The sequence below is a fragment of the Tribolium castaneum genome, chromosome 1 (assembly GCF_031307605.1).
Source record: "Tribolium castaneum strain GA2 chromosome 1, icTriCast1.1, whole genome shotgun sequence".
Lineage (NCBI taxonomy): Eukaryota > Metazoa > Arthropoda > Insecta > Coleoptera > Tenebrionidae > Tribolium > Tribolium castaneum.
Window position 1 is genome coordinate 23,952,337 of NC_087394.1, and position 14,244 is coordinate 23,966,580.

General features: G+C 32.6%; 2 protein-coding genes across 6 annotated transcripts; one reads left to right on the plus strand and one right to left on the minus strand.

Annotated features, from left to right (window-relative positions):
• The first annotated feature begins 56 nt into the window (after nt 1–56).
• LOC658248 (uncharacterized protein) lies at nt 57–4,219 on the plus strand. The gene is made up of 6 exons (XM_008201997.3): nt 57–286; nt 334–519; nt 1,097–1,262; nt 1,315–1,501; nt 1,562–1,704; nt 3,996–4,219. The coding sequence occupies exons 1-6, from the start codon at nt 197–199 to the stop codon at nt 4,196–4,198; spliced, it is 975 nt and encodes a 324-aa protein (XP_008200219.1). The 5' UTR covers nt 57–196; the 3' UTR covers nt 4,199–4,219.
• HPS4 (Hermansky-Pudlak Syndrome 4) lies at nt 4,195–14,148 on the minus strand. Of its 5 annotated transcripts, none has more exons than XM_064358127.1 (9): nt 14,017–14,144; nt 13,865–13,968; nt 13,582–13,816; nt 13,303–13,530; nt 13,159–13,253; nt 12,880–13,105; nt 8,487–9,641; nt 8,197–8,432; nt 4,195–4,489 (listed from the first exon to the last, which is right to left on the minus strand). In XM_064358127.1, the coding sequence occupies exons 2-9, from the start codon at nt 13,870–13,872 to the stop codon at nt 4,321–4,323; spliced, it is 2,352 nt and encodes a 783-aa protein (XP_064214197.1). In that variant the 5' UTR covers nt 13,873–13,968; nt 14,017–14,144; the 3' UTR covers nt 4,195–4,320. The 5 variants fall into 5 exon arrangements, with proteins under 5 accessions (XP_064214197.1, XP_064214201.1, XP_008200220.1 ...); XM_064358131.1 differs by having other exon boundaries at nt 13,865–13,946; nt 14,017–14,141; XM_015984971.2 differs by adding an exon at nt 4,534–4,613 and having other exon boundaries at nt 4,331–4,489; nt 13,865–14,148.
• Between the last annotated feature and the right edge of the window lie 96 nt (nt 14,149–14,244).

Genomic DNA, 14,244 nt, shown 5'->3' on the forward strand with positions numbered 1-14,244 from the left:
ACTCAACCCAATTATGTACTTGTTACTCTTAGACAACGATAGGACAAGCTTTAGAATTGGTTTTTTATGTATAATTCGCTCAATTTTTCGTTGTTGGGAGGTTATGTTCGAGACAAGTCAACAAACGTCAATAACTTGTTATCAAAATAGTTTTATTAATTTCCGGGTCCAATTTTGGCAAGAATAAAAAATAAGTATGCCGCAAGAAACCACAGACAATCCTCTAATCGAGAAACGCACTCTCTATGCGGGAACAAAACCTGTCTCTTTCAAAGATGGAACAAAGGTTTCTAGGACGTGGGGCTCCAATTTTGCCTAAAGTCGCTTTTCCAGGTCCATTTCCACTTCCAAACACGTCTATGTGACAAGGAAAAGACCCTTTTGGACGACTCTAGGAAAATGGGTTCGGGGAAACCATTTGAGCTGGTTTTAGGCAAAAAATTCAAACTGGAGGTATGGGAGGCGGTTGTGCAGAAAATGGCTTTGAATGAAGTCGCTGAGTTTAAAGTCAAGAAAGAGGTGAGATTCGTTACAGCGGTGTCGTAATTTTATTTTTCTGAAATCGGCTGTAAAGATATAGCGTAGTTTTGTTCCTTCACTCGCAGCTACGTGGCTCGTGTCTTCAAACTTTTCACGAAAATACGAAAATTATACTCTTTTGTATCTATTTCTTCTTCTCTTAATCTATTTCTTCTTCTATAACTTGTGTACCTACTTTAATATCACTTAAAATAATCCAGTAAACTAACTCATGTTCATATCATATCATATTTTCTTAACCACAGGTTCATAGCTTTTTACCTGACGTGACCTGACCTGACTTGACCTAACAAGTCTATCTTGCGGACGCTTACAAGTGTTTTTTTAAATGCTGAAAATTAAAATAGTAATATTTTCGAATTTTTTTGTTGCTCCAAATACTAATTACAAGAAATTTCTGGTTAAATGTGTTGTTCTGGAGTTATTTTATGTTCTTAATTAAAGAATATCCGACAAAAAAATGTAGTTTTTTACACCTTGTTATTTGTCTAACTACGTTAGTTCTAGAAAAGTCGGCGCACTTGAATAATGTAATAATTGACGATGAAATTTTTAGCTAGTCATGCAATATCCATTCGTTTCGAAGACTTTAAGAGACGTTGCTTTGCCGAGAGAGGCAAGGAAAAGTCACTGTTGCGCTATGACGATTCAGACTGAAGGGGTGGGTTACGATGACTTGAATACTTTTTTAAAAGATCCCTCAGATTTGGAATTTACAATTGGTTTGTTATCTCAAATCTTATTTGTAAATTGTTTTAAGTTTTCCTTAATTAGAATTAGTCAAAGTTGAACAACCAGAAGATTACGAAAAAGAATCGTGGCAAATGGACGAAGAGGAAAAACTGAAAAAAGTACCTGAATTAAAAGAGCAAGGAAATGCAGAATTTAAGAAAAAAAATTACGAGGAAGCGTCAGATTATTACGCCAAAGCTATAGGGATTATTGAACAACTCATGATTAAGTAAATTACTAATTTTATGGTCATTATTGGCCAGTGGCCATAAAAACTTGATTTTTTTAGAGAAAAACCTCACGATGTAGAATGGAACGAGTTGGATAAAATGAAAGTTCCAATCTTACTGAATTACGCTCAGTGTAAGCTAAATCAGGGGGATTATTATACCGTGATTGAGCACTGCACTACTGCTATTAAAAGTGATCCAGGTGAGTTCTAATCTGAAGGTTATTTTTTAATGTTTAATTGTCTTCATTATGAAGACTGTTTTTGGAAAAAAAATTAATAACTAAAATTGGGCAAATTTTGTGTTTACATCCTCATATCGTGTAGGTATAGAAGTAAAAATCATTAAGTGCATTTTAAGTAAAAGGATGATGTATGATATACCTTCTAACACCACCAGTAAAAGTAAGTTAAATGGGGATACCTATGTCTTCATTTGTTTTCTTTTTGGTAGTAAGCTTACAAAAACAATGTGATGAAAAAAAGCAAAGTTCCCAAACTTAAGAATTCATTAATTAGTTAATTACCATCTGAGTTAAAGTCATTAACTAGCATCACCTACATTTTATTGTTAAAGGACAAAAGTTGTTTATTTTAGAAAATATTAAATTCTATGGACTCTGTTATTAAACTTAAGAAAAAATTGATCTGTTTTAGGATGATACATTTTTAAAACTTTTAAATTAAAAGAAATAGAAATAAATGCGATTCGGCGATTTTAATAATTTGAGAGAACTTTCTGTCCAACCAATTAAAAACTAAAATAAAGATGAAGAGGGAAATATTGTACAGTTGTTGAAAAAAATCATCTAAATTTATAAAAAAAATCTCTTCAGGAATTATTTTGCATCAATATGACCATCATACAAAAACATCGGTGTAAAAGGCCGAGGTAAAATGAACGAAAAAGGACTAAATAAAAATATGCTACAAAGGACTTGTCCCAAAAAAAATGCATCTTTGGTATGTCTTTCTACCAACGCAAACAAAATATCACATGAAATTTGTCCCGAACCTAACGCAAATGAAGGCGACTATGAAAAGACAAAACAGATATTAAAAAAATACTTCTAAAATATTGTAAAATTAAAATTATTATCTTAAGTTATTATTTAAAGTTAAAAAAATATTTAATAGGTAAACTTCATTAAGTGCACACGAGCGTTTCTTGATTTTATACTGCGATTTTTTATCATTTCGTTCACTTATTGGTAAGTAGCAGTTATTCTTTTAATATTCATGTAGAAATAACTTCTTGAATTATTTATTTTTTTTACAACTAATACTTATTATTATTTCGTAAATAAATTTCAAAAACATGAAAATGTTAGTTAATGATTTTTACTTTTAAACTCACGATATCTTCCTTCAGCCTAAAGTTACAAATTCAATTTTTTTTGCAAAAAATTCCTCAATAAATGTATAATGGGGCCTTTCACGTGAACCGGACAACTCAAAAAAATGCGACAACCTGAAATTCAGTTACAATTGTTCTATTGAAAGGTGTGAATGTAAATACGTAATGATTTTTTTGTGCGCGACTTATTAAGAAAAGTTATTGACTTCTAAAAATTGACCAAATATTAAGCATAACGTTTTTGTAAACTATTATTCTAATTAAACAATATATAACAAAAAATTTAAAATGGTGCTTTATACACAAAATTCAGTGTTCTTTTTAACTCTAAAATCAAATTTGAAATTTTATTCGTATTGAAAGCCGGAAGTGAAATTTCAAATCCGAATTTTAGTAACTTGGACCATTTTTTTAAATTATTTTTATTTTAAAAAATAGCTTAAAGTAAATAGAGTTCACACTATAAGTCGCAAAATGGGATTTCTATTCGTTTAGGAGATATAGTACTTAATGTACTCAAAAGAGCGTAATTTCTTGCGTAAACTGTATCTCCTAAAGATATAGATATCCCATTTTGTGACTTATAGTATAAAATCTAGATATTATAAGCTATTTTTTGAAATAAAAATGAATTTTAAAAAATGGTCCAAGTTACTAAAATTCGGATTTAAAACTTCACTTTCGGTTTTCTACACGACAAAAATTTCAAAATCCAAATCTGATTTCAGAATAAAAAAGAACAGACAATTTTCTATATAAAGCACTATTTTAAATATTTTGGTAAGCATTAGTTTTTTAAATAAAAGCTTCCAAAAACTCTGTGTCTCATATTTTGTCAAATTTTTAGAAGTCAATATCTTCACAAATAAGTGTCATACAAAAATCATTATGTATTTACAATCATGCTTTCTAGAACAATTATCCCGAATATGACCGAATTTCAAGATGTGAAATTTTTATCGTCCGCTTCGCGTGAAATGCCCCTATTGTAACACATATACACAAACTTTACTTTGACCGACTTATCTTAGTTTTCAGTTCATTTTTACTACTACAAACATTTCGAGGGCCCAAAAGTTATCAAAAACGCCAAAAACGTGTTTTGTTTAACTTGTTCCCGAACTAATTTTTTTACAGATAATGTGAAGGCGTACTATCGGAGGGCCAAAGCCCACGTGGGTGCTTGGAACACTCGAGAGGCTTTCGACGATTTCAAAAAAGTGATAGAACTCGATCCTTCCCTCACCACCACGGTGAAAAAAGAGACGGCAGCTTTGGAAGAGCAAATGAAGAAGAAAGATTTGGAAGACAAACAGAAATTGAAAAACTTATTCAGTTAAATAAATATGGAAAACAATTTATTCCGACTCAAACTCCCTTAAATAATACTAAAATATCACATTGAATTACATGGATACACATTTTTGGCACGATACACTAATGGAATGTTGGCAATACTGTCTTACAATAAAATAATTGAGTGGTCGCGTTCCAGCCGCCGCCTTGCTTTCAGTGGAACGTTGCTCATGGGGTCCGCCGGTGTTGGCAACCCTGCATTGGGGTTGGCAGCCTGGTGGTAAAACACCTCAGACTTGCCACACTGATAGCCGTAAATTACGCCGTCACAACATCTGCAACAAAAAATTAATAAAAACAACCACTTTTCTGTTGTTACCAAATCGCCGAATTGAGTAACTGTCGATTGTGAAATCAGACGATTCCTCGATTTTTTTCTGCGCGACTTCGGTGAACCGTCTAAAGAGCAAAATGTTCAAAACAGCACAAATAAACGACATTAGGGCCGAAAAACCGAGCGCCATTACAAGCTCGAGCGGGTTGTAATGAAGGTCGTCTATGAAGAAAACTGTAATGCTGAGGACGAGATGGACAACTCCGGAGTAAATCGCGACGATTAAAAAGGGGCACAGCAGTTCGCGGGTCTCGAAAACCACACCGAACACGTACGGCAGGAACGGCATTAGGAAAATTATCTGGAAGCCCCAGTTGATTTGGTCGATTCGGGTTAATTTGATTTCGAGGTAGTAAGTTGTGATTATTACGTTGCCCACTGTGCACAGGAAAAAGATTGAACTGGCGAGGAGGTTCATAACTTTGAGCATTTTTAGCGTGCACATTTTGACAACTGGGTCAAAAATTGACAATAATAACTGTGTATTTCAAATAACTTAGCCTGCTTACACGAATTATTAATATTTTCCCTCTGACGAGCTTCATTAATTCGGTTAAAGTAAGTTAATTTTGATCACTTCCTTGCTTAAAAGCCGGCCACAAATGCTTTGCAATGTCTGAAATTACCTTATTTTGGCGAAAATGGCGATTTTCTAACTAGTGTCTTCAAATATTAATTTATAAATATTCTTTGTTTAACACCAAAAAAACGCTTTAGAAAGGTTGAAATCGTCTTATTTAACGACGATTTAAGCACCACTTTAGTTAAAATCACTTGATTTCGAATAATTCCTTCTTTAAAAATGAAAAAAATTACTTTAAAAAGTGTGAAATTGCCTTATTGTGGTTGAAAAAGGTCAAAAAAACGGTGTCAGAATCTAATTGGTTAAAATCACCTTATTTCGAATAATTCCTTCCTTAAAAAACATTTTAGAAAGACTGAAATCGTCTTTTTGTTTTTTTTTTCTTATTGTAAGTTTCTATAAATAACTTGACTTTCGCCGATTATGGGCTAAGAAAACTTCAAATTGTTTTGAAATGGCACATAAAGTCTTAACGCGGTCAAAAATGACGATTTGGGAAACCAGATTTGTTGAATTTTCTTGATTTGGAACGATTTATTGCTTAAAAGCGAAGAAATCGCATCAGAAATACTGTGATCGTCTTATTCAACAACGGTTTAAGCACCAGTTTAGTTGAAAACACTTTATTTCAAACGATTACTTCCTTAAAAATGGAAAAATTTAGAAAGTTGACATCGCCTTATTCAAGCCAAAAACTACGATTTATGCATCAATTTAAGTGCGAATACTTCACTTCAAAGATTCTGGTCGTAAGTTTTCTCGTTTAAAAGTCTATCAAAAATATATTGAAAAACTCAAATAGACTTATATTGACCGAAAACGACGATTTTCTTACTAGTTTCTTTAAATAACTTGACTTCCGTCGATTTCTGGCAAGAAAACGCCAAATCGCTTTGAAATGGCCTATAAAATCTTAAATTGGTCAAAAACGACCATTTATTTCCGAGACTAGATTCGTAAAAAATCATCGATTTCAAAGATTCCTTGCTTAAAAACGAAAAAATTGCTTCAGGAAATAATAAAATTGCCTTATTTTGTCAGAAAATGACGATTTAAGCACCAGTTCCTTAATTAAAAAAGCAAAAAACTTGTTTTTAGAAATGCTGATGTAGCCTTATAATTAGGAAAAAATTTAATTTCGATCGATTCCTTGCTTACAAAGAATAAATCTTATTCAAAGATGATTTAAGAACCGGTTTAGTTGAAAACACTTTACTCGTATTTCAAACGATTACATTGTCTAAAAACGACAAAATCGCCTTTGAAAATTTGAAATCGCCTTATTCAGGCTAAAAAATACTATTTATGCACCAGTTTAGTTGAAAGCACTTGTTTTCCAAAAATTCTAGTCGTAAACGACGCTCTATGTATTAATTTCGTTAAAATAAGTTGAGTTCTAACAATTCTTTGTTTAAAAGTTCGCCAAAAATGCCTTGAAATGGCTCAAAGCGACTTATTTTGTCCAACCAAACAATAATTTAAGCACCAATTTAGTTGAAATCACTTGATTACGAACAACGACAAATAAAAAAATCGCCTTAGAAAAGCGAAATCGTCTTAGTCACAGCAAAAAAAAATGCATCCGTTTAAAGGAAAACATTTTTAAATAGGGAACAAATCGCTTTAAAAAGGCTGAAATTGTTTTTTGTTTTTCAATTTTTTTTCTTACTGTTTTCTTTAAATAACATAACTTTGGCGAAATTGCTTTGAAATGCCTCATAAAACCTTAAGAACGACGATTCAGAAAACCGGACTCGTGGAAAAGTCTTGATTTGGAAAAATTAATTACTTAAAGCAAAAAAATATTACTCAGAAAGATCGAAATCGCCTTTGTCAGGACATTTATACACCAGCTGAATGTTTATTCCAAAGCTTTATTGCATAAAAACAAGAAAATCGCTTCTGACAATAGTCTTATTCATGCCAAAAACCACGATTTATGCATCAGTTTAATTGAGAACACTTGAATTTCAAGAAATCTGGTCGTAAACGACTATTTACGTATTAATTTCAATAAAGTAAGTTGATTTCTAACATTTCCTCGTTTAAAAAGTGCGCCAAAGAATGGCTTAACCCGACTTATTTTGACTGAAAACGATAATTTTCTTACTATAGTTTCTTCAAATAACTTCAATTTCCTGAATTATAGTCTTATTACAAAAATGTGGATATATGGCCTTAATCTGACCAACAAGATTCCTTGTTTAAAAACGCAAAAAAATTGCTTTAGAAAGACTGAAATCGTCTTGTTCTGGCCGCAAACAACGCTTTAAGTACCAGTTTAGTTAAAATCTCTTGATTTCAAACAATTCTTTGCTAAAAAATGAAAAAAAAATCGCTTAACAAAAACTGGAATCACCTTATTAGTCAAAAAATAGTTATTTATTTATCGAGTTTAAATGTAAAATGCCGAGAGGATTTTTAAACGTCGAGTGATAACCAGAGGTTTATCATCCACGATATGAAGTAAAAGAACAGATTTACACGAAAACGAGGACATTATTTAACAAGGCTTAAAATTGCTTTAAATTTATTAAAAATAATCTAACGTTTCGTATTGAAAAATGCCAAACAGTAGTCAAAACTCTATTACACCAGAGAAAAACCGTAAATTTTGACAGTGTGGAGAATAAAAACACGATTTATGCTCCAGTTGAATGGAAAACATTTAATTTCCAACGATTTCTTGATCAAAAGGGAAAAAATCCCTTAAAATTACTAAACACGTTTTATTCAACGACGATTTAACCACCAGTTAAGTTTAAAAAAACTTGATTTTAATTTATTTGCTTGAAAACAAAAAAATCTCAAAAAAAATCTTTTTTGAAAAGTTGAAATCACCTTATTCAGGCTAAACACTACGATGATTTCATTAAAATGAGTTGATTTCTAATACTTCCTTATTCAAAAGTGTGCCTTGAGATAACTCAAACGGATTAACTGTTATCGAAAAGGATTTTCTAGATTGTTTTTAATAAACTTGATTTTCACCGATTCTTGGCTAAGAAATGTCTCACAAATTAGTCAAATTTTTTCATAACTTGAAAATATTTTGATAATTTTACCTCATTAAAATCTCGATCAAACTGCTCGACTCCTGAAAATCTCGATGAAAATACGTCAGAGCCCCCAACTCGGCACTCCCCCAGGGCCCCCCACGATGTATAGTGTCCCAATCCGAGTCCAAATACAGATAACTGTAAGGCTCGGTATCTCCTGGAGCCCCTCCGCCCGGATACGTCTCCAAACAGTGATGCAACTGTTTCTCCAACTTCCCCAAATTTTCTGTACAAATCTCCCACTGAAACGATGATTACAATTTCCATAAAAACCTACCACTCAATTAAACCAGTACCAGCTTGGTCAAAAGTTCCAACGAAGCACATGCCTCATCCTGCAACAAAAGCGTCACGACCATATCCTGCTGTCCACAAACAAACAAAACACATTTCCGCAAGGAATCCGTCTCCGGTAGCAACTTTTTCGGCCTTTTGAACGCAAATGGAAAATTTGGTTGAGTTGGCGTAAAAATCGGGGTTGTGTCCCGGCTGCAGAAACCACTAGATTCGAACGAGCTCAATTTCGACATCAAAGGAGTCAGGAGAACACTCGAGGAGTGTCTCCTCATTGGTGAAACCTCCTCCCCTCCACCGTCCACACTTAGTGATTTTAACGGAAGTGTTAGCGATTTCCGGTGCTCTTTGCTCGGCCGAGGCAGGGCCGAGAATTCAATACTTTCAACCACTTTGTCCGGAATTTTCTTAACACTTTGGACAAAATCACCCAAGTTTGAGTCAAAGTCGTCAAACGAGTGATGACTCAAATCGGGCTTTTCTTCCTTGATTTCGCTCGTGATTAGCTCCATTTGACTGGTCAAGTAGTCTTGGTAAAACGGATGCGAGACCACCGTCCCATCGGAGCGAAAAATGGGATAGTTTGGATCAGTTATAGTTTTAAACACTCGGCTTTCGTCTGGTGTAACATCATGCGAAATTTTGTACTTTTCGCGAAACTCCGAATTGTAATACTTCATCGTGATGCCTCTATCGAGACTTTTCAACTTTTCCCGGACGTCAAACACACTTGAAAATTTTTTGCAATCGTGCAAATTGCTCGTTACCGTCAAATACGGCACTCTTGCTATAACACTGTTCAAATCCGTGCCATTTTTCGCGAAAATTGAGGTTTTTTCCGGCGTTTTCTCGCACGGAATTGTCTCGTTTATGCAAATCGACAACGGTTTTGAGTGTAAAACTTTACTCAAATCGGTCATTGGGGTCGAACACACGCTAGTCTGGCCATGGAAGGGTGTACTAGGTGCCACAGGTTTTTTCTCGTCGGTTGTTTTGTGTTTCAAGTTTAGGAATTTGGGGCGGTTTTGTGACGAAATTGGTTTCTCGACTTTGCTGATTTGGGGCTCGCTGTCTTCTTCGGGGACTGCTGTGAAAATGATTGATTGGTCACGTTTCATGGCGGATATCACCGGCTCCTTGGACGCCACTGGTTTTCCCTTAAAAAGATTCAAATATTATTTTCTCTTAATTAATCACAAAGAATGGAACAGAAAATCGCTTATTTCTGTTCCAAAATTTTTTTGCTGATTTGAAGGAAGTATTTGATTGATTATGAGGTATTTTTTAAGACTCAAAAGCCCCATAAAGCAGGAATGAAATTTTAACATTAAAATTACAAAAAAGTTTCGTTATAAAAAACGTATGTATCAATAACGTCCATAAACAATACATCTACGGTTAACCAAAAAATTTTTAAAAACTTAAAACTTGCGCATATACAGGGAGATTTAAAAAAACGAAAGACGCTGTAGTTTTTATTTAAGGTCCGAAATACAAAAGATTAAAAAATAAACAAAACGGCTTTTAAGATGCTATAAGACGATGCTTTTAAAATTTTTGTATTTTGTCTTTCTTATTTTAAATTGGTACCTATATTTTTCTTTTTATAATTTGAAAGATATGAACGTGTGAAAAAATTATTGTTTAAAAAATGATCAATTTTTTTAAAAATAATAAAATTTTATAAAATCTAGTTGCATAGTATCAAAAAAAAACAATGATATTATTTCACGTCAAAAAGCAGCAAATACAAGAGAATATTGTATTTGTTGTTTCAAAACTATGTAAACGCCAACTTCGCATTTTCTCTCAAAATTAGTCGTTATAAATTATTTATATTTTTCAATTTGGTAAATTACGACGTTGGCGTTTACATAGTTTTGAAACAACTAATATATTGCTATTATTGCTAACATTTGTTCAAACATACAACGTGCAACATTTCTGTTAAGTTATTAAAACTATTCATTTTAAAGAAAGACATTAATTGTCGTAAGATTATTTTTAACCTCAATATTTTTTATTGACACCATGCAACTAAAACTCGTTTTTTTATAAAATTGGAAAATCTATTTAAACAAATTTTAGTAAAAGTAGAACACATACTTGTACCAAAAAACTAAAATCCTCTAAATTATGCAAAGAAAAAATGTGGGTCCCAATTTATATTAAGAAAGTTACATACATACAGTCTAGCTTCGGCCTTCTGAAGCTCAGTTATTACTAAAGTTGAACTTTTGATATTTTGTAGACGTTATTTATACTCTAGGACGCATACCAGATAATATTTTTTAATATATACAGGTGTTCCCACGTATTCCAAAAATATGTGACGTCATAATGATATTTTTTAAAAGCATGCTATTATTTTTGTGTACTTATCCTAAAAAAATAAAATTGTTTCAGCGATTACTGTTAGAAAAAAATTAAAACCAAATCGGTTTTAAACATTATCATTAGGTACGTGTTGAATTTATTAATTAAGTTTGATTGATGTGAATTACTACAGGGTGCTCACAATTTACTTCTAAACTTTTTAGACTTTAGAGCTTTTTGTTTTATTACTTTAAAATAAAAAACAAATATTTTTTCTGTTATAAGTGATATAACTCTAACGTAAATTTTAACACTTCAGAAATTATATTATCTATGCTTCTGAGTTATTTGATAAAAACTCGTTCTGTCAGTGAAAAATGACTTTAATATTAAAAGTCGAACAGGGTTGGAGCAATCTTCGATTTTTATTCATTAAATTTGACATTAAATTAAACTTAATTAATAAAATAAGTCTTTTAGACACTAATTGTTCAACACCTTGTAATAATGTTATCAAAGAAGCATTGTTTGTAAATTTTATTAATTTACAATTAAATTGTTAACAATTAATTAACTTACTGAAACAAAACAAACCACAAATTAATTTTTAGGCAAATAAACCAGAAAATCTTCCTTATTTCAAAAAGTACAACACCAAATTTTGTAGTTTTAAATTTTAATCAAAATTAATTAAATTGAAAAGTGAAAAATGAAGTGAAAATTGAAAACAAGTTACAACTTATGAGTTAAAAAAAATCCAGTTACAGAATATTTCATCATGACTCACTAATTTAAAACAGTAGCAAAACAAACTGTATGAAAAAAAATGCAATAGAAATAATAATCCAAGTATTGAAGTAATTAAAAAACACATTTATTTCACAACTAGTACGAATGCAACATTGTGTAATAACTGATAACTGCTAACCAATGTATGTTTTCATATTCATACATTTTAAAATGGTAGCAATCTAAAAACTTAATTAATGTTCCCGGCGCATCCACCAAATTTAATAGTTATTCAAAATACTCACTTAACTTTTATTTTTTAAATTAAATAGTTATGTAAAGAAACAAATTGTAAAAGACATTGACAAACAGTAAAACAGTATGTATAGACTTGTAAAACAAAAAAAGTCTGTTGTAACTAGAAAGCACAAATCTGATAGTGTATGGATAACTGACAAGTGTGTATTCTCATAGTTATAAAATGTAAAGCTTAACTGCACCTAAATTGCACTTTAAAATGATAAGAATTTAAAAATCCAAATGTTCCCGGCGCATCCACCAAATTTAGTAATTATTCTAAATATTCGTTTGGCCTTTTTCGCTTAATTAAATAAGTTATGTCAAGAAACAAGTCATCACAAACTCTACCTACCAATATAGATTTGGGAACACAAACAAATAAAATGTATACGAATGTATGTCTAGAACACGAATGTGATAGCATGTGATAAATTTAATTATTGTTCACGGCGCATCCACCAAATATAAAAATTATTCCAAAAGTCATTTAAGTTTTATCCTTTAAATTAAATAGTTATGTAAAGAAACAAAGACGTCACAGAAACTGACATAACAACCTAAAACCGATTTTTTTTTTGGTTTTTATTTCTAACGATAATCCCTGAACCGATTTGAGCACAAAAAATAGTAGTATAGTAAACAAATAAATTTTGGAAAAGAAATTAGTCGAAAAAGTAGTCAATTTGGATTTTGTGGATTGTGTGAAAATTTTTCAAATATCTGTCAGGTGGTCTGTCAGCCTTCTGCAATGAGAGGTGGTAAAGTCACGATTTCTTCCTTTCGAAGTGATTATCTTGCTACGATATTTTCAATTTCCATTAAAACATAAAACAGATAAGATAAATTGCCAGTGCCTTTAAGTAAGAATTTCGAAACTGAAATAGTAAAAAAATCCACGACGTTTTAAGAAATTGAAATTAAAATTTCATTAAGATCAGATAAACATTCAAAAACCATAGCAGCTGTCGTCCCTAACGGGGCTTCCTCTGTAGCCATGTAAGGGAAACTTCCTTAAATCCCCTACCTTAAATTTAATTATTAATGACAAACCTTTTTAATACTTTTGCTGCTCAGGTACTGGAAAATACTGCGACTCCTTGTCGCCTCCTCGTGCAATTTGTAATATTCTTTACTCGAAATGTATACTTGCAGCAGTTGGACGCCTAGAGGTAGCTCAAAATTGACGCTAGGTGTCTCTGCCGGGCATTTAATTCGGTACGGATCCGTTAATACAATTCGTTTCGTTATGTCTGAACTCAGCTGAGTTGCTACGACCCTACAACCAAAATACAATAATCAAAATAACAGTTCCCCGTAATTTACAATTACTTGTTATGGTACAACAACGTGCCGCCCATGACATAATTGAGTTCTTGGCAACACTGTAGTATTTGTATGGCCTCTAAAAACACATTACTTGCGCTCTGAGGACAAACAATTAGATTAAACGCTCCAAAGATCGATTTTTGCCACCTTTGGTAGTTTCAGCGACGGAGTATAGGAAAAAATATTGCCGCCCAGAAACATGTACTTTAGATAAGTCTCGAATAATTGATACAGTTTTGCGGAGAGTTTCGCGCTGTTGTCGTACAACTTCGACATGATTTCAATGTCCTGGTGGAAGAAGCTTATCAGTGAAGACATTGTGTTGGCCCTATGTTCCAGTAACCAATCCGCAATGTTGCGATCGGTGCCTACGGCCTTGGCACACCACCAAATTAAACAAAATTACGCGAAAGACAAGCAACAAACCATCAGATACCGCCCATACTCCTTAATAAAAAATTTGCCGCTCTGTAACGAGACTATTTTCGGGGCGGAAAAAATACTTTTAACGCAATGAACGGTGCCCATTAGCTGGCCACACAAAGCCGTTTTTTGCTGGTCTGACACCCACGTTGGGTGGAAATACAAAATTGCGCTCGCAGGGTCGTCTTCTTCTTTCTGGAGCATCTGAGAGTCATAGACTAGGATTATCATCATTTCCCTGTAAACGGTCGGTTATCTGGTTATCAGAGACTGTGGCAATACTCACTTTGCCATTTTCTTGTGAATTTTTCACTCAATATAAACACAAGACTTTTTATTGATGTTTACACAACTGTGACATAACCTCACTTTTCGCAAGTAAACAAATACCTGACAAGTTATGTAATAATTCCTTAATTGACTTGTAACGTTACCTACGCGTTAAATCATGTTTTTGTCCGGGTTTTTGAAAAACTGGTGATTGATTAAAACAATAAAAACACTGATACGCCACTGGAAATGTCCAAAATACCTGTACAGGACCGCCAGTACCGCCACACCTGAATCCAAAAAAAAAAGTAAAAAACCCTACATCATTTTATAGAAAATCGTATTTTATGTATAATAAGAGGCTTAATTCTTGTTTTTATTCAAGCCGTAAAGGTT